The sequence below is a fragment of the Prunus mume genome, linkage group LG6, assembly GCF_029339155.1.
Source record: "Prunus mume cultivar Tortuosa linkage group LG6, ASM2933915v1, whole genome shotgun sequence".
In the NCBI taxonomy this organism is placed as follows: Eukaryota; Viridiplantae; Streptophyta; class Magnoliopsida; order Rosales; family Rosaceae; genus Prunus; species Prunus mume.
In genome coordinates, this window is record NC_142703.1 from 14,238,261 (window position 1) to 14,259,160 (window position 20,900).

The 20,900-nt window shown below is 36.0% G+C and overlaps 2 protein-coding genes, 1 non-coding gene and 2 pseudogenes across 4 annotated transcripts; 1 reads left to right on the top strand and 4 right to left on the bottom strand.

Moving 5' to 3' along the window:
• Nucleotides 1-352: 352 nt before the first annotated feature.
• TRNAP-UGG (transfer RNA proline (anticodon UGG)) lies at nt 353-424 on the top strand. The gene has a single exon. It is a non-coding gene; the product is annotated as a tRNA-Pro (tRNA).
• Nucleotides 425-1,544: 1,120 nt separating this feature from the next.
• Nucleotides 1,545-4,214, bottom strand: LOC103335085 (ADP-ribosylation factor-like protein 8a; annotated as a pseudogene). The gene is made up of 6 exons (XR_016128181.1): nt 4,032-4,214; nt 2,848-2,929; nt 2,706-2,738; nt 2,422-2,543; nt 1,998-2,161; nt 1,545-1,833 (listed from the first exon to the last, which is right to left on the bottom strand). The product of XR_016128181.1 is annotated as an ADP-ribosylation factor-like protein 8a (transcript).
• A 4,271-nt stretch (nt 4,215-8,485) lies between these two features.
• On the bottom strand, nt 8,486-9,422 carry LOC107881342 (endo-1,4-beta-xylanase 5-like). The gene is made up of 2 exons (XM_016794948.2): nt 9,041-9,422; nt 8,486-8,946 (listed from the first exon to the last, which is right to left on the bottom strand). Exons 1-2 carry the CDS (start codon nt 9,293-9,295, stop codon nt 8,704-8,706), a joined length of 498 nt encoding a protein of 165 aa, XP_016650434.2. The 5' UTR covers nt 9,296-9,422; the 3' UTR covers nt 8,486-8,703.
• Nucleotides 9,423-11,130: 1,708 nt separating this feature from the next.
• Nucleotides 11,131-14,178, bottom strand: LOC103335087 (endo-1,4-beta-xylanase 5-like). Its single transcript, XM_008238088.2, is given in 9 exon segments — nt 11,131-11,283; nt 11,285-11,551; nt 11,677-12,111; nt 12,113-12,469; nt 12,776-12,874; nt 13,004-13,170; nt 13,265-13,487; nt 13,707-13,741; nt 13,941-14,178. Coding segments are annotated over 9 exon segments (1,716 nt in total). The 5' UTR covers nt 13,993-14,178; the 3' UTR covers nt 11,131-11,202.
• A 5,188-nt stretch (nt 14,179-19,366) lies between these two features.
• Nucleotides 19,367-20,438, bottom strand: LOC148916200 (putative E3 ubiquitin-protein ligase SINA-like 9; annotated as a pseudogene).
• Nucleotides 20,439-20,900: the final 462 nt, after the last annotated feature.

Consider the following 20,900-nt stretch of genomic DNA (forward strand, 5'->3'; position numbering starts at 1 on the left):
CTAGTCTAATGAATCTTGCTTGGACATAGTTCAAGTTGTTTCAGGAAATGAATGCCACACTTCCAACAGTTTACAAAGCATGAAGCATGTGAACTAAAAATCAACTCAAAATCAGTTTTCAATCTATAGCTTCAATAAATATTTGGCAAGCAAGAATGTGTTAAATCTATAGCTTCAGTAAGTATTTTTATTGTTGCAGTCATACAACCAACTTCAGGGTAAAACATTACCTTACATATCAAACATGTAAATAGCAAAAAAGAAAACAGCTGGATCAATGGGTTAACAAAACAAAACCAATCAATCCTGAATCAAGCTAATTAGTATTCGCAGATATTAATTGTCATCACGAGGGCATTTGGTCTAGTGGTATGATTCTCGCTTTGGGTGCGAGAGGTCCCGAGTTCGATTCTCGGAATGCCCCTCTTTTTTGTCGGCGATATTTTTCTTCTAACAGAGGATTCATTTTTTTTGGGGTCAGAATTCTAACAGAGGATTCAAATTACTCTAAACCTATGCTATTTTCAAAAGCAATTACTTTTTTAATTGCAATATCACGAAAACAATTAAACAACGAAAAGGCATGAGCAGATGTTATTATGAAACCCAAATAAGCCACCTTTTTCTCACCTGAGCTAAGTTTGCAAACAAGTCTTGATCTTTCTCATCATCAACTTCAACACACAAGAAAAATGGTGGGCTGACCGAAAATTGAGAAAAAAGAAAACACAGAAGAGAAAGGAAAAGAAAATTATGGGATTCTGCGGTTTGAGTTTGTGTGGAGTTTTAAGACATGAATGAGATTTTCGAATTTTTTTTGGGTGGTGGGTTTTTAAAGTTCTGAGCTGAAAAGGAGCTTTAAAGCCGAAAGGAATCTTTAATCTTTCACTGTGGGCTCTGGACTCGGCTTTATATTTTGGCGCCGCGTGGGTGTTCTTTAGCCTTGAGTTTCTCGCCTATGTGAAGCGGGAATGTCCTAGAACAAGTTAGTATATTGTAATATTTTAATTAATTTAAGTTTAAAGAAGCGGGGGTCACTAACGAATCACATTCAAATTTTTAATATCCCAAATATCGCAGTGTTCAAATTGAAAACATAAAAACTAACATGCCTTAAGAGTACAACTGCGAAACCCGTTGGTGACCAAAAACCAACATCTTACTTTTGGTTTGAAAGTTTTGAATTATTATTAATGGTCCTTTGATATAATCTAGTGAAATTTAATACACTTTGTTGGAAGAGATCTGAAGTTTAAATTTTCTAGAGAATAGTTGTTGAATAAAAGGAATTTGGGATTGTTGAGTGCTGATTGTTAGCTAGATGTTTTAATATCTACAATTTTAATTGGTAAAAGAAAGAAAGGGGCAACCAAACACTGCAGATTACATAACTCAGAGACTCAAATTAGTTAACCAAAATAATCATATGCAACGACTGTACATTACAATTCACAGAGTCAAATTCTATACAATAAAACTCAAATCATAGCGTTCCAACTTCCAACATTGAGACAATGACCCATATGCCTACCCCAAAGCAACACACAAGGTAGTTTGCACCAAGCACATAACAGAAGACCATGGTCATATATCAACAAACCCTAATGGGCAAACAGCAAAAGTCACTTCGAAAACGGATTGAAGGAAATCCACTCTCAGAAATGGATGTATGTCATCTGGTACGAACAAGAAAACTCAATTTTTTGATTTGGAATGCTTTACTAGCCAGTCGATGACTGTATCGATGTTGGTGGAGTTCTTGCAAGAAATCATGAAGCAGCAAACTTCCCTATCAGTAATGGACTTGAGATCCCTGCACGGCAGAAACCGATGCTTAATACATGATTCATGTATAAAATTAAAATGAACTTTATGCTTCATTTTCCTAAGTCCAAGAATGTGCAAATCACCAATGTTATGCTGCACTTCATATCAAGCACAAGAAGTTTGTTTGACGAGTGTTCCAAACAAAGCTTAGACAAAGATTTTTCACTTACATTTCTTCCTGTCAAATCCTGCTTAGACAGAGCTTCCTTTTTGTCAATCTTGTTACCTAGTACTAGCAAGGGAATGCCATTTAGTGATGGCTTACTCAACAAGTCATGAAGTTCTCTTCTCGAGACCGACAAGTTATCATAATCAGCCAGCATCCACAACATAACTGCAACAGACAAAAATCGGAAAAAAATAAAAATAAATACAACACAGCTGGTGAATTCAGTTATATGATCAAATTAACTTGCCAAGATTTCAGCAGAAAGTTGCTCACAAAAGATAAACATCTTATGCAAGGCTAGTAAACAAATATATAAAGACAAATGTCAAGAAAAGACAGCATCTCTAGTATCTGACCAGAAATTATCAACTCTGCAATGCTAACGTGGCTTACAAAATGTAGATATAAAAGAGTTAAAAACATACACAATAGAAGAAACTGCACGGCAATATCTTTCCCACATGCTTCGAAACCTAGGTTGACCACCAAGATCCCACAACTTTATTGTAACATTCCCTTTTGTTACTTTCCTCATATTGAATCCAACCTGTAGATATAAAAGATGCATTATGTGAGATATCTAAAGTAATAGTAAACTACAACATATAATTTTGGCAATACAAATGACAAGTTCTGAATAAATAAAAATTGAAGACATTTTCTTAGAGACAAATTTAAACATGTGTAATTCTTGAGAAAGATGACATACCGTCGGGATCATGTCTTCACTATATCCACCAGTCTAAGAATAAGATCAAGAAGCAAAATTTAGCCATCAGCACGAAACCAACACAGGGAGAAAAGGATATACAAACATACTGCACCACAACCAAATGAATATATTTACTTACTGCAATAACATTTACAAGTGATGTTTTCCCAGCATTTTGAAGGCCTATTAAAGATAGCTCCATTTCTTGCTTGAAAAAGAGGCTACAAGAGGGGAGAAAAGATACTAATAAGCAAGTTATTTAATCAATTGTAAAAGGTTGTTTCAAACCAAAAAAGGGTAGGTAACCAAACTGAAATATTTTCAACAATTTCATTTATGAGTTGTGACATCATTCTGCCCAACTTAATGCATACATTTGGTGACTGATAAACACTGTGTGCAGTACAGTAAGCAATGAACATCAGTTGGATACACACATTAAGAAATAGTAAATTCAGTGGGTTCTTAGTTGATCAAATTCCAGGCAACCTAAAAATACCAAAAATAAACCAATCCCAGAAACACTAAAATAAACCAAAAAACAGATTCAAGTCTTTAGCAGAATATGTTACTCAAAGACAACAGTTGAGATATGCTAATTCAGCACCAGTACATACATATCCAATCCTTTTAAAACCTATGGAAGCAACAATATGCAGATATAAATTACCAACTTTATTCTCCAAAAACGAAAATCAACCGGCATACATGCACGAAGACGCCTTCATCATTGAAGGAAATAATTCGGTTTAAACTAGTTACCTAGCACTATAATTCTTTACTCCAAAGATCAACCAAATTTAGCCTCGAAAACTATTCCCAGACCCAAATTTGACAGTTTTTCAGTAAAAAAAAAAATCAGAAACAATGGTTCTAGATTAATTCAATTGCCAATCATGTCTTGATTCAAGATTTCTACATACTGACATTTCGAGAATCAAAAGTTCAGCTCTTTTCTTTTTCCCCTGTTCCCATCAGCCAAACTAAAAGCAAGAAGATCTAAAACTCTTCTCAAAGCTAAACCCAGTTTCGAAGAAGCGAAAACAATGCAACATGGATGGAAAATCCAATAAAAAAATCACAAATTCCAAGTCCTACGTCGTTATCCATGGTATTAGTATTAACTTAGCGGGAAATTCCAATTTTTCCCGCTCCACGACAATGAAAACTTAAACAGATTGTTTCAGACAAAAAAAAAAAGACCTTAAATTTCCATAAAATCAAACCGGTATTCTATTTCCCAGACTTTCTCAGCATCCAAACAACGAGAAAGCAAAATCAAGATGAACTAAATCCAAACTATAAACAGAATAGAAACTCTACCTTCGTAGCCAATTGAGAAAAGCTTCCCACAACCCCATTGAGAAGGAGCAAATACAAGAACAAATCGAAAACCTTTTTCAATTTTAGGGTTTTGAACGATTTCAGATTATCCACATTGAAATTCTCTCTCTGCAGCTCTATGTGCGTTTGGAATTCCTTTTCTGTCAGCAAAGAAATTATAACAACTTTACAAAAGAAAAAAGGAAAAAAATATAATGAAAGATAATTAATCAGACAAATTGAGGAATGTTTCTTTTATTCCTACACGCGCCTTCTGAACAGTGAAGGAGGTATTGGATCTTGGAGACACCTGTGATGATATTATTAGTGGAGAATAACCACGCTCTCTGGTGAAATGTGCGTTGGTTTATGGTACTGCCAAAAGTTGAAATTGGGAAGTGGTAAAACGACGTCGTAAATGATTTTGAAATTGTATAGTCCAGGCTGTTCAAATCAACTAGCAGCTCATCCAATCAACAATTTGCCAGGTTGGCTTTTTGACCAGAAAATAAAAATTGAGTGGACCTTGCAAATGTTTCAATTCAAGTTTGTGAAAATGTATTGAATTTTGTTAACGTCAGTCGCTCATAAATACTCACGATGTATTTATAATTTTTGAACGTTTAATGTTGATTGTTCGTAATGGTAATGATGGTTGCTCGTAATCACCCACAATGCATCGATAATTTTTAAATGTTGATTGAGTACGAATCACACATGCATCAATGGTTAGAATTTGATAATATACATATGAGTTTTATTTATTTATATTAAATAGAAAGTTCATTAGATAAACTTCAACAGTATAATTAAATTTCGATTTAAAAAAAAAGTACAATCAAATACATCAACAAGACATCTAAAATACCAATCACAGAAGGGCAACAAACTAACATGCTAAAAACAAAACTAACGCGAACAAAAACCACATTAAAACTATTAGCCCACAGTACTATAATTAGTCATAAGCCCAAATAAAGCCCACAAACCCAACATAACCAAAACCCTATATCAACTCATGAGCCTAAACGAACCGTACCACTACCACCTAAAGAAGCGTCTTTGCGGCCACACCCACCACCGCATCTGTAATGGATCTGGAGAAAATACGATTTCAGCGATCTACTTGCACATAAGAGCAAACAAATAAACGAAAACAACAATTCTGCCAAAGAACAATTGAGTGATTTGCAGCAACCTCTATCAAAGACGATGTAGAATTAAATTTAAAGAACATGAATGACATTAGAGAGTGGGTTTTTGGAGTAGGATTTGATTGAGAACATAGACTAAAAGAGGTGATGGGGAACTTCAATCTAACCATGGCTTAAAAGAAACCACCACAATAGACTGTTTATTCAAAACACCCTAGTGGACTTATTCACCAACCTAAAAAGAAAAGACAAGAAGAGAGGAGGGGGAGGAGAGGCAGTGACGCTTCTTCCCCTCCCCCTATATAGAATTTTCTTTTAGGACTCATAGAGGGAGAGAAGCGGCTAAGATTTGGGAGGATTGCATTTTCATTTTCGTTTTGCTGCAATTGCACGTACACATGAGTTATCTTGGCACAACTCTTACTTCCCTTTTAGGCTGGTAGCTTCTAGAAAACAATATAAAAATAGATGAGGATGGTGGTATTTATTTTGATGGGGTGGGGTGGCAAATTTATGAGCATATATATCTTTGGGCTGAATTAGCTAGAGCATGAACATGTGATATGACATTCAGCTGTAATTAACATGACTGCCCATGCTTGTAGTGGTCTTAGTGGATATGGAGCATATCACTTATGTTAAGATTTTGGAGGAACGAACTTTTGGTTTACTACTAGTTATTGATATTGTCTTCAACTTAACCACCTATTTAGCAGGTGTGAGGTTTTATACAAAAGGCCTCAATGTTATTAGGAGTGAAACCATTTATTATATAGGACTTTCTGTTTTGTTAAGTATCTGATGTGGGACTATGTGTATTCTTCAGCAACTTATCCATTGTCAGTGCTCAAATCTCACACGTAAAAGTTGAGTCTTGGCTACATATGATATTGGTTTCTTATTTGAGGCTTCAAAGCACAATCTTGCAATGAATTTTTATTAATCCAATTTTCATAAAATTGCATATTCTAAGGCGTATTTGGAACTACTTTTGTAGAAAGTATTTATGATTTGAAGTGCTTTTTCTAGAAGTGTTTCTATTAGAAGAATGTAAGAAGTTTTATTAAAAATGAAGAATGATGTAATAATTGAACATAGAGCACATTAATTTTGTAATCATATAATACCTTCAAACATAGATCAGACTTTACTTGCCTGCTAGACCAGCTTAATCAACCTTTAAGAACTGACCAATCGATATTAGATTGAGCTAATCAAAAGGTTTTTCTTTCTTTCTTTCTGGTTTTTGCTTTTATTAATTTGTATATTAAATTTCTTGAGTATTTTGCATTAAGAGTTAGAACACTACAGTTACATAGTACATTTTATACACATGTTATATGAATGAATGACAGAGTTTATTTTCTTCATTTTAGAAAATAATATCAATAAATATCAATTTATATTATAACACGTCCACAAGATGTTATTTGACATCTTTGTGTTGGAGTGGATAGTTTAGCAAGTACTTGATAAAACCCAAAAGTTGATAAATGAAAAATAAAAAATTTCATTTGAGAAGCTTCCTTTGAAGAAGAGCTGAACCAAAAATCAATTTCAGACCAAAAAAACCAAAAATCAACAGTGTAAAGATATTCAATAGGGCCCAATTCAATTATAGTCTGATCAGATCAGATAGCCTATTTGGCTGGTACCGAAAGATACACCAACACGGCAACACTTATTGCTCTGGTTGTTCTTACACTGATATGTATATATATATATATATATTGCGTGCATATTATATAGCATTGGTTTGCTTGAATACAAGTTTGATTTGATAGGGCCCATCAGGAAGCATCCTAGAAGCAGCACTTGTGTTCTTTTGAGCAAAACTCCAAATCACTTACTCTATAACTTTGTCACACACTAGGCTGGCTTTCAGAAGCTCAGTATAGCTTCTTCTTTTTTTTTCACTACTATTTCAACTTCAGAGAAAAGGTGGAGAGGAGAACCCACCAAGCCAGATTCTGTGTAATGCTAGTGCTGTGTGTTTGTGGTGGTGATATATATCATCAGAAGGGGATGGCTGTTTTGGTTATGATTTATGAGGGGCTGAGTCTCTGTGCTTCAACGATTTGGGATCTCCAAGAGATGCGTTTCGCTGCCATTTTCGACGATGTAAGCTTTGCTGCTATCACCATTATCATGGCTGCAGTCTCGTGCTTCATAGCTGTAAGGAGGGCTTGAGAGTTGCTGTCTCTGTTTTTTTGAATGTTAATCAACATTGCACATGCATGCATGTGTGCTAAATATGTAGTTTGTATATGCATCAACCATCATTAATGACGTCTAATTATGCTTTGAATTAATAGCTCGGATCCTTTCATGTACATAATTATAGTTCCTACCTATGTGTCATGGACAAGAATCCCACATCGAATAGAAAAGGGGTTTGATCATAGGTTATATTGGTGGATAGGCTGCATTTCCTAACAAGTTACTAACTAGCACACAATAGATACGACTTTGATGAGATATGAATGCCACGATGGGTTCAGATAATCGAATCCGTTCTTGTTGTGTGCAAGTAGGCAACCCTTAATTTTTTTTCATGTGTGGTTAATGAGAATATCCAAATGGAGCAATTAATGAAAATAGACAAAGAACATGTTGCGCAAGGCATGGGCAACCTTGTTACTCTCTCTTGGCCTATATGGTTCAAATGACATAATGGGTCTAGGAGAAAGTGTGCGATTTTCTCCTTTTGAGTGAAGAAGAAAGTTATTAAAATATGATTAGGGTTGAAGCTGCCTAAGCCTCCTCATTATCAGTCAGTGGTTGAAGCTGCCTAAGCCCTCTTCATATTAATGATTATATGCACATCTTATTGCTAGGTCTATGGTCTTCCGTTGTGTTGCTTTATGAGTCCTTATTTTCTTTTGGGCTGCATTGTCCCAAAGAGTTCGAGGCTTCTTGTTCTATTTATGTTATTTGATATTCAAAAGCGCGAATGTGCAGGCCCTTCCCGAAGCTTGTCCTCCCCAAATCCATTTAGGTGTCCTTGTTCCAAATGCAAGACCACAAGTTGGATTTGGTTTGGTGTCATTCTTTCTTCAAATCTCTGTCTAGTAGCAGAGTTGTATGTGGAGGTTCAAATTCGTACTCCATGGCAGTTTCGGTAGCACGAATAGCAGCAATTCTGATCAGTTCCCCTGCTTTGGCGCCTTATTTCTGTCTCACTGGCTACACAGAAATTGCAAGTGTATGTAATTGGATCAGAAAAAGGAGAGGAAGAAGATCTTGAACTTTTGGAACAAGAGGGGTGGTAATGGAGAAAAGTAAGTAACTGAAAGAGTATATAGTATAATCCTTATGTTGCAAATGTCCTAATGGATGGGACATGCACTAATGAGAATTTTTAACTCTTAAACAAAATAAAACAAAAGAACAAAAAAAATTTACTTGATAACTGATGTTTCAGGTATCAATATTAAGCTGGACAATTGTTTGTGGTTCATCTTGTGTGACCCTAAGGCTTAGAGTAGCTGAGGAATTGGTGATGTGGTTTTGTACAGTTAATCTCCATGAAACAGAGAAATATTTGTAAATCCTTCGTCATCTGTTGTGGTTTCCTGAGTCCCAAACTTCCACTCATCAAGCAGTTTATCCACAACATCTCCTGCTGGAGTATTTTTGAAGTTTTTATCTGCAAGTGTGGTAACATTAAAACCAGCTGCCAATGGATCTACAAACATGATGATCCCTTCAACTGCAGGATGAGAAAAACCCTCCCTTGGTATCTCTTCCAAGTACTGGGCCTGCACACAGATCAAACAAGTGTATTAGCATAAACTTTCGCACTTGAAACTGTCGAAAACTAAATTTTCTCTTTCTGATTTTCTACTAGAATACCTGGTTTGGGCCTTTTTGCACATCCACTTCTGTGAGCCATATTGGAAATCTTGTGGCACCTAACATGTCTAAAGTAGATCTCATGTAAGCAAGGTTTGGCGGGCTAGAACCAAAGTGACCTTGCAACCCTATTCGAGCTGACGGATTAGCATTTCCAGGATATGATAGGATCTCTTGAAGTTTCTTCGTGTAGTTGGCTGCACTTGCTTCCTGGTCTAAAGGATACTCGATTGTATTATACTCATTCAGGAACATAATTGTGCCAGGATCGAGCTGTTGAGCTGTGGGTAGAATGCTACAGAAGCATTTTCACCAAGGTTATCCTCAAAGAATCTGAAATGAAGATTCTCATTCACTACATCCCAAGCAATTAATTGTCCTCCGTATCTAGAAACCACTGAATCGATTCTCTTCACTGCTGCTTTTCGTTGTTCCTTGCCGGAAAGGGATTAGGCGCCCACTTGCGATTTGGAGGCCACGTGTCAAAAATAGTATCGCATTGCGGCTATACAATCATTATAGCCGAGCGGCTATACTATTTATATAAAGAGTACACCAAGTGTCAAACTAAGTATAGCCGTTCGGCTATACAATTCAGGAAAAATAAAAACCGGTTATAGCCGCGCGGCTATACCATTTATATAAAGAGCACACCAAGTGTCAAACTCAGTATAGCCGTGCGGCTATAATATTTTTTTGGTATAGCCGGACGGCTGTACGGTTTACATAAAAAAGAGGACCGCCCTGGGGGTTACGTGTCAAAATAAGTATAGCCGCGCGGCTATACGATAAGAGGATCCTGGTGATTAGCGCCCACGCGCCAGGCAAATTAAAAACCGAGTATAGCTGCTCGGCTATACTATTTATTAAAAAGGAAAAAGAGGACCTCCCTTGCGATGAGGTGGCCATGTGTCAAAATAAATATAGCCGTGCGGCTATACGATTTTTAAAAAAACCGAGTATAGCCGGTCGGCGGTACTGTATATATATATAATATATATATATATATATAAAACCCGCGTTTTTATTAAAAAATAGCCAAAATTTGACCATTATTTTCACAAATGTCAGTTTTTATTAAAAATTTCAGATATATAATACAAAACCCACTTAAAAAGACACAAATTTCCTCAAAATTAAAATTCACATAAACCTAAAAGTAAAAAGGAATTTAATCTTTCGCAGGCGATCATCTCTTACCAGACTTTACAAGTTTTGTTTGATCATCTCAGAATGAATAAATTTTTCTTGCATGTTAATTGCTTATGTTTGATCAAGCAGGTTTTTGGCTGATTTGTGTGTATATAAAGGTATTGAGAGACCAAAATACAGAAGAATGCATGAAAGCAATATGGTGCAAGCTTCTGTGAATATCTTGATGATCACTTCAGAACACAAACAACCTTTCCTTGCCACAAATAAAATAATTTCAAAGTTCTGGGAAGAAGGATGATAATAATGTCACGTGTGAAGCAAATGGAGACAGGAACAAAGGCAGAAGTTAAGCACAACACGAGGAGGAAGGAACAACTCTCTGGTCTACAGAACAATCTGTCTTCAAAGTGCAACAGAGGCTTCTGGTTGTATGTGGTATTTATAATGAACACTATAACTGTGTAATGTGGTAAATAAATTTCCAAACTTATGCTTCCCTATTTGATCTAAATTCTCCTCCTCGTGTGCCATTTAATTTTGATTCTCTTTTTGTCCCAAGTGATTGAACTGTGAGTATGGGGGATTTTTGTTACCAAATTTATAGACATTCATCTCCCCTTCTAATTGAGTTTGAAGGTAATGAATTCATAACATATTCAGATTTAATAGTTTAAAGAAGTAAATGCATGAAACTGAACATAAAGTAATGGCTGGCGGTGAAGTAGTAAATGCCGATGCCCTCGCCAAAATGGGGAATGGTTGTGGTGTGAGGCTTCAAATGATTGATGAGCATCCTAGTAATTTTCTCTCTGTTTAATTAGATGACAAGGCTGGCAATGCTCAGCCTAAACTGAGAGTTATTTAATTTTTGTTTTCTGGCTTTACCTCGCTGTAACCGAACTTTTTTTTTTGTTCTCCAGCTTGTTGCACCAGGATTTTGTCATAATAGTATAGAAATTTATTTATCTCATTATATATGTGTAATTATACATTGTGATGTTTCACTTTCAGGTATCAATATGAACCTGAACAATTGCATGTGGTTCAGCTTGTGTAACACTAAGGCTTACAGTAGCCGAAGAATTGGTGGATGTGGTTTTCTGCTGTGATCTCATAATCTCCATGAAAAAGGGAAAGTTCTATAAATCCTTGATCATCTGTTGTGATTTCTTGGGTCCCAGAGTTCCATTCATCAATCAGCTTGTCCACAACATCTCCTGATGGAGTATTTTTAAAGTTATTATCTGCAAGTGTGGTAACATTAAAACCAGCTGCCAATGGGCCTACAAACATGATGATCCCTTTAACTGCAGGATGAGAATAGCCCTCTCTCAGCACCTCTTCCAAATACTGAGCCTGCAAAAAAAATAAAAAAAATAAAGAAGCATAAAATTCTACATTTTGAGAGTGTCCAAACAAATCTGTTGTTTTCTGGTTTCTTTTATGGTGATCAGATTGCTTTACATATTGCAGATTTGTACCTGATTTGAGCCTTTTCCCACATCCACTTCTGTAAGCCATATTGGTAATCCTGTTGAACCTAACATGTCTAAAACAGATCTCATGTAAGCAAGATTTGGCTGACCAGAACCAAAGTGACCTTGCAACCCTATTCCGGCTGACAGATTAGCATTTCCTGGATATGATAAAATCTCTTCAAGTTTCTTCTTGTAGTTGGCTGCACTTGAATTCTTGTCTTCGCTATATTCCATGGTATTATACTCATTCATGAACATAACTGTGTCAGGATCAAGCTGCTGAGCTATTGAGTAGGATTCTGCAGAAGCATTTTCACCAAGGTTATCCTCAAAGAATCTGAAATGAAGATTCTCATTCATTACATCCCAAGCAATTAGTTGTCCTCTGTATCTACAAACCACAGAATTGATTCTCTTTGCTGCTGCTGTTCGTAGTTCCTTCGGGGGAAAGGGATTTAACCCAGTCAGGCTGGTACTTTGGATCGTCCCAGAATACGTTGTGGCCTCTAATAGAAATCCCATTCTGTTGGGCAAATTTTACCATGTTATCTGCAATAGTATAGTTTTCTAGGCCTTGTATTTTCTCGGTGCTGTACCACTTCATCTCATTTGTGAAAGTGGTCCACTTAAATCTTGATGCAAACCAATTCTGGTAATCAGGGTTTGTGAGGATATAATGGTTCATGCCACATCCAAATGGGAAGTGTGACTTGATTTGCTTGATGGATACTCTAGTGCCTTTCAGAGGAGTTTTACTTGCCTTAGTTACCTGTAACCTCACCTTACTCTTACGTACCTGCAGGGTTTAAATCGATTAGAAAATTTCTTGAAATGGCACGATACGAACATGACATGCTACCTCTGTATGTAAGTATAGCACAGAAAAGTATTGAAATTTTAGGCTGCAGGAAAATAGAGCACATTTTGACTAGGAATCTATCAAATAGTTCTGGACTCCCTATCAGGATTCGACCCACAAATTATGAAGTAATGAATGGTCTAGCATAATATCCACAAATTCTGCAATTCTAACATTAGCTTGCCTACTAAAAAAAAATCAGTGGTTTTTCTAAATTGATGTGATTATTCTGCTTGGGCTTACCTCATTGATGCTCTTGTCCTGGTTGGATCTCCATTCCTCCTTGGTGAAAGGTTGTAATGAGACATTGTCCAACCATATTTCCACTGATGTGGTTTTGCTCTACAGATGCATAAAAAAGGCATATACAGTCAAGAAACTCATTTAATCTTGACTATATCAGTAAATTAAACCCTAAGGATTTGCCAAAACAACAAGAGGATCCAAATTCAAACTCATAATTTACCTTACCTCAAAAAGAATCTCAACTGGGCTTGTGAAATTTGCTACTATGCCACCTCTTAGCAAGGTCCAGCACCCCTCCTCAGCTACAACATCACCACCACGTACACCATCGCCATTCGGAAACTTAAAGACAACAGCTACAATCTCCCTTCCTTGACTGACTTGAACAGAAGCTGAACATTTTCAAAATTTTGCTCTTTCAGAATCATGTAACAAACAAAAACATAAAACACATAATTTTGGCTGAGACAAGTACCACACTCTTACCAGAAAAGCTATAGATTTTCCCTTCCTCGACTTGAACCTTCTGTGATAAACTGTCTGATGGATGCTTTCTACTACGTGCCACAATGAACCTGTTTCCTTCCTTCGATATTCGTTCTTCTATTTTACCTTCTCCAAAAGCTTTCCAACCTTCAATGTTATAGTTAAATTCTGGATTTACTACAATCCCTCCTCCATATAGAGCTTCCAGGGGATCTCCCAAGCACTGCTTGATTAAAATTAAAGAAAAAGGTACAGTTGAAATCAGCTTTTGGCTATATGCATTTTCAACAATGTTTCACAAACTTGTTAAAGCTGGCATTCACAATACACAAGTCATTAAAAACTCCATATCCAAATATGTTTCTTAATTTAACCATTAAGTGACAAACATGTAGAAACAAAAGAAATATTCATTATTGAGAGTATAGGAGGTCATTCTTGCCTGCCTTGTTGTCGACGAAGCATTGGTGCCATGCCCTGTAACAGTTGAAAAGGTTATTAGCCAGAATGTAAATGACAGAAAGCATTGGTTGTAAAAGAAAATAATATATTAAGAAAAGATAAGTGTGGCCTGTCATGGAAGCTCTTGACCCTATGGCATTATCAGTTTTCATTCTGTTTTCACACCATGCTTTAGACAAACATGAGAGAGAGAGAGAGAGAGAGAGAGAGAGACCAAAATACAGAAAGATCCATGACAGCAATAAGGTGCAAGCTTCTGTTAACATCTTGATCACTTCCGAACACAAAGCCTTGCCTTGCCAGAAGTAGAACACAGAGATTAAGCAAATGGAAACTGGAACAAAGATGATAATGTCATATGTGAAGCTAATGGAAACTGGAACAAACACAGAGATTAAGCACAATGCAAAGAAGGAAGGAACCACTCTACAGTCTACAGAGACTTGTGGTTGTGGCGCTGGCCTTGTTGGATGTGCTATTTATAATGTACAATAGAATTGAATAATGCGGTACGTATGTCCAAAGTTATGCTCACAATACAAATTATCATAGTGTGCCAAGTGACTTAACTCCCCCTTGTATGGTAATGATAATTCAAAATTAATATTATCATAATTAGTAATAAGAAATAATCAGTGGCGATTTTCACGATTTTCAAACTCAAATTTTGTTCGTTTGCATTATTTATTTTTATTTTTGTGCTTTGGTAATTGAGTAAAAAAAAGAGAGAGGAAAAGAGAGCATAAATTTTTTAACATTGAGTTCATTGTAAGTATCTATTCCCGTTTGATAACTATTTCAATTTGAGTTTTTAGTTTTCATTTTTTGTGCTAGAGTATAGAAGAAAATGAGAGTGAGAATGAGAGTTAGAATGAGATTGAAAGAGAGGATGAGAGGGGAGGATGGAAGGGAGGACTAACAAAAGTGAAAACAAATTAAAATAGATTTCAGTTTTTAGTTTTTGTTTTCACTTTTGATACTCCTCCCTCCCATCCTCCCCTTTCATGTTCCCTCTCAATCCCGTCTTTACTCTTATTCTCACTTTCATTCTCCCTCTTTTCCCTCTATTCTCTAGCACAAAAATTGAAAACTAAAAACTAAAATTGAAGGGCCGTTTGATGATCAAATCAATTTTAGTTTTTAGTTTTCATTTTTTGTACTAGAGTATAGAGGGAAATGAGAGTGATAATGGAAGTGATGATGAAATTGTGAGAGATGATGAGAGGGGAGGATGAGAGGGAGTAGTAACAAAAGTGAAAACAATTTCAAATAGATTTCAATTTTTACTTTTGTAACTCCTCCCTCCCATCCTCTCCTCTCAATCTCATGTACACTCTCATTCTCACTTACATTCTCCCTCTTTTTCCTCTATACTATAACACAAAAATGAAAAATAAAAATGAAAAATTAAATGATTATCAAATGGGCCGAAATGGTTATCAAACGGGCCCCTTTATTTCAGTTTTCAAGTTAAAAAAAGAAGACAAGATGTTCTCTTTTTTTTCTTTTTGGCGTTTTCTCTAAAAAATTTGTTTTTAGTGCCGTTGGAATGTTGATGAACATAGTTTATATTCGACATTGGACCCAAATAAAGACAATAGCCCAGCAAACAATGTTGGATCACTGTTTAATTTGCAGATTTTCATGGTGACCCGTGATGTGTTTTCACTACAGAGTATAAAATGCTATGAACCTGTGAGTTTTAAGAATAGAAAATTAACAAGAAAATCAACAAGGGAACAAACTTTGATATGCTTAAAGTGCATTGATTTGGAGCTAGTGGTGGCTGCACTAGAATGGAGATATATATATCCAAATTTTGATATGTCTTATTGAAGGACGCCATGTCCATTTCTTCAATGTTTGTTTGTTTGTTTCTTCTTCTCTCTCTCTCTCTCTCTCTCTCTCTCTCTCTCTCATCAAACAAAAAGTTGTAGCACGTACTATACCTAATTTCCCACTATACCAAATCATAGAGCTTGTCCTTACAAAATGCCGGCTTAAAAGAGAGACGAATGGTGAAGAATTCGTATACGATCGAATTCAAGATGATCTTGTGTAAGCATGTGATGTTTGTTAATATATAGTATTAAGAACAACTGGCAACCCTTCAAATGGTAAGTGGATGGCTGTGGCTAGTCTGAAAGTCATTGGGATCACATGACGCCTGCGGTTAAATAAGAAAATGTTTGCTTTAGTTCCAACTTCCAACAATAGTCACAACTCAGAATAGAGTACTAGTAGAGGAAATATGTAGCATTTTCTACTATATATACCAAATTGCCAATAGACCACATGAAAGTGACACCACTGTGAGACAATGTGGGAACACATATTTCGACAGCCAATAAGAAGATGACACGTGGAAAAAGAGATATTCTTTAGGTAAACTAATTACCCTAATTAAATAAGATTTAATTAGGGAATTATCTTTAATTTAAGATAAGAATACCTCCCTAAATCAAGGAAGCTCGAAAGGGCGAAGATTCTCTTGCGAATATTCTCCCTTGAGAATTTTGCTCAAATAGAAAACACAATACTAAAGTATATTGTAAATCTTAGAAAGTTAAGTCACAACACAGCAGGGTAAGACGATAATAAAAACATAATCTTAGTCATACATAGTGTACAATTAATTTTTTTCATACACCCTGGTTGATAAAGACGGTTCTCGATCATAATATATATATATATATATATATATATGAATATGAATACAATCAAACTAATATATGTACCTAAATCTTGATTTAATAAACTAATATATGAAAATCTAGATGCCCCTTTATTTTCTAGTATAGTTAGTTCATTTGGGATTTCATGGATATGCATCTAAAACCTGCAAATGGGTCTTTTGCATTGCAAGGAATATGGTGGATTTCAAATAAACAAATCTCATTGTCAGGGCACTTCTCTCACAGTGGACTGAACTATCATATTCTCATATAGTTTTCTTAGTGGATCAATTGCACGATTGGGGTTCATTTTAATCGAAGTCCAAGTTTGGTACAGCACCACTATTAAGATTTGAGTCCAGTAGTGCCTTCCCATTATCTCAACTCAAAGTGGACAATGCAGTCACGCTTAGCCTCTGCATGACACTATAGCTTCGTTTAGGAAAGCTATATCTCCAAAGCTGCTTATAATTAATGAGCTTCATTAAGCACTTGTGACATCTACCCCTTCTTTATAGGTGGTGGGAATTCAAGGGATCGAATTAAAATCTGAACAACATTATAGAGGGATGAAATAAAAGGAGGAAACTTGATCCATATGTTGAGAGAAATCAACTTGATTTTTCAAGAAATGTCTATAAGTATTAGTTTGCATCTTCTTAGAGACTATTAATTGAGGTTTGAAATTGTGCGTGTTCGGGAACCATGATAAAAATAAAAGAAGAGTGCATGATAACTTTTTTGGAGTGCCAATACCGATTCCTCACTACTAGAAATTGGGGCAATAAGGACCCTTTTATTAGGCACTAATATGAAAACAGTCTTCTAAAAATGGTATTTGGAACGGAAGGCTGTATTTCCGTTCTGCTGAAATCTTTGTCTTTCTAGAAGCTGAAATCATTGTAGTTTTTACATTACATTTGGCCGTTTGAAACTTTTCTTTGCTTTTATATAAGGCTGGCAACGGGGCATCCAAGAAGGAGATGCTGACTGGGATGAAGATTGGGATAAGTCTGAAGATGAAGGTATGCCACATAAATGAGTTTACGTAGGTCCAAGATAGTTTCTGTGATTAGAAACTGCTGGTAACACTTAGATTTTTTTAATTTAATTTTTCTTTTTTTCCTCCTGTGATGAACTCAGTACTCTCTGACCTTGTGTCTATGTTGACTGGATCTTGCTGCATGATTGTGGTTAGTACCACCTAGTTGTTTGTGGTGGGGATTTGTCCTTTATTTGATTACAATGGTTGCTGCCTCAAGTGATCTAAAGCTGACTTGTTTAGTTATTATCTTTTTAACAATGCTAGTTTTGTTTTGTTTTGTTTTGTTTTTCTTATCATCACTTAGTTTCTAGTTCTGATGGAATCTTCATGTAAAGCACGTCTGTAGTAAGGTCTTTTAACCGACGAAATATGACCAAACCCAGTTGGTTCGCTGCAGATACAAAAGGGTTGTGAAATTGTTCTTGGCATTGAGGAGACCATGATTTTGGCACTTGGACTTGGTTAATCAAAATATCATTTTGGGTTTGCAGTGAAAAGGGAGTAAATAACTTGGTTAAACAATCTAATGCAACATTTTAAATCAAAGTAAAGAATTTAAGTACTTTAGAAATTTTGACTCTCATGAATTCCAATATATTTAAAAACAATATAGCTGAATATATTTAAGAAAGTTGAAAAATAACCTCTAACCAAATAGGCTAATAGTTGGAAATCATTAGAATGAGAGGTATCAGAAAGAATTTAATTTCTCATTCCCCAATATTGTTTGTATAAATAAAATAATTGAAGATATAACTATATAGTCCAATGGGTTAAAGTGGTATTATAATTTAAAGATTATATATATTAATAATAGACAAATGTTATATTTAAACGTTATAGCCGCGCGGATATACCCTTTAAATATATTCAAATATTTAAAAAGTCTGATCTTGGCGGATCGCAATTCGACGGTGGTGATGGCGTCGGCGCAAAACCAATCAGTGAATGTGGATCTCTTTGATGCATTTTCGATGAGCCAATTTGGACCGCGATGGCCGGATTAGTGGCAACGAAGCCGTCGCTTTCTTCCAAGCCTCCGATCTCCCCAAACCGGTCCTTGCGTAGAAACTCTCTCTCTCTCTCTCTCTCTCTCTCTCTCTCTCTCTCTCTCTGAATATAGGCTATAGTGTTCTGTTAGTGAGGTTAAGAGAGCTATGTTATCTTGTCATATTAAACTAAATTTTTTATGTGTGCAGCATACTATATGTATTTGATGAATACATTCCTGTCAATAACTGTGTAAATAAAGAAAATATCCTGTAAACCCCATTCATGTAGTATCATTGTTCAATATGTATTTGAAGAACTCATGTTTACAACCATTTTGGTACAGCCAATTCCCTTCAAAATCAATCGAAATTGTTTCCCCCCTTAATTTCTACAAATACTAACACTATGCAACCTATATTTATTGATTAATATTTTGAAATAATAATTGAGATAATTAAGCCAAGATTCAGTAAAGATTTACATCATCAAGGATGCTTTACTACCTTGGATTAAATCAAAATTTCTTCACGAAATGTTTTAACATAATGGGGGATACACTTGAAGGCAATGGTCCTGGAATATGAAGGGGCAACAAAACCTTCTTTTTTCGGTTACATTGGGAGGAAAGAAACCCCGAGGAAATTAACTCCAAAATGCAAGATACATACAAAAAAGTTAAGTAAACAAATTAATATAGAGTTGAGTCCAAGCTAGTAAATACGCATCATTCATTACAAATTTCAACCCGAATCAAAATTCTAAATTCTTCAAGTTGGCAGGAAGAAGCAAAACATATTCACTCAAAATGTATAAAAACAGAACCAACTAATAACGAGGAGAAGAACAACAAAGCTATAGCCTTGTATGAGATACGAAAAATTGAAATTGAGTACCGAACAATCTTGTCCCATGCCAAAACACCATACCCTACATAGGAAGGACACCTTTCGGCCATATGCAAAGTTCCATCTTAAGCTGGCCACCAGGACTGATAAACCCACAACCCGGTTCTAGGAGGGCTATCATCAATAAGATGCAGGCTTGGAGCGTTCATTGTGAAACTCTGTAATATGAGATAATTTTTCTCGGTTTCCGCACAAAGTTCAAAGAAGAAGCCCTCCATGAAGCCAGGTTGTACACAAGTAATTGTCATTGCACTTCCTAGATCTTCAACACGATGGTTCTTGAGGATAAATAATGTACCATTATTTTTCTCTTGAAGAACAAGAAATTTGTCACTGGCATTTAATGATACAGCAATACTGTCGTAGTACCTGAATTGTGTTGCAGAATTCACATGGCTACTGCTGAAGTGTTGGTATAGCTGCTCAGCTGAAGAGACAAAGTTGCAAGATAAATGGGGGCAAGAGCAAGGTGAATACACACATGCCTTTTGATGTTCACCTTTTTTATGGAAAGCCACAGATGCTTTGCAGCCATAATGAATGTTTTGGCACGATATTGTGATAGATTCAAGAGCTTTCTCGATGGCACGGCAACGATTGAATCCAACAGACCCAGAACAGGAGGGACATTTGTTGTTGATTTCTGTGCAGCAGGAGGAGCAAGCTATATGCCCATTTTGGTCACATTGGTAGACGGGGATTGTCAAGGATTCAAAGCAAATAGGGCAATCAAATACTTCTGGGTCGGTTAGGGTTATGACCACATGAGAGTGAGACCCATCCTGCTCTTCATCTTTGATATGATCATTGTCTTCTCTTTCTTCTTCACTTTCTCCGCCAACTTCTTCTTCACTTTCTCCACCAACTTCTTCTTCTTCTTCTTCAGATTGACCACTTTCCTCTTGTTCCACCTCTTCCACCTCTTCCTCATTCATTAAGAAGATGGATGGCTGAGGTCGAGGGTTCAGTCGAGTTCTCTTATGCATGGGCCTGGTGTTAACTTGTTCATCTGAATCTCCACGTAACGATGCAGGGCGGATCCTAAAACAACCGGCCAGGTCATAATCATCATCACTGGACGGGGACCTTGCCATTCCTATCTCTCTAATGTAGTAAACAACTCTGGTTGTTTTGTCGTTAGATGGAAATTTTCTCTCAATTGAGTTGATACTAAACAAGAATAATGCAAGGCTATATAGCGTTATATACAATCCTCGATTGGAAGAATATCAATCATGATTCATAACACAGAGACTCTTGGCATTCCTTTTTCAATCATATATACAGGCCTCGATCATGTGCAAGATCCTTTTTTACTTATTTTTTTTCTGTTTTTTTGGGAAGCCAAGAATCAAGATTTCGATAAACGAAACGTCCTAGAATATATAAACTATTTTCAAGAATACGAAAAGTCCTAGACAATATTTAAATCCCTTTCTCCAAGGGAGATTTCAAATCCTAAACATAAAATTCAAATTTAATGGCTCATGTCACATTTTGGCTTAAGAAGATGAAAACCACTCCAAGCAAAGTTATGAAATTCAATGTTTTCCAAA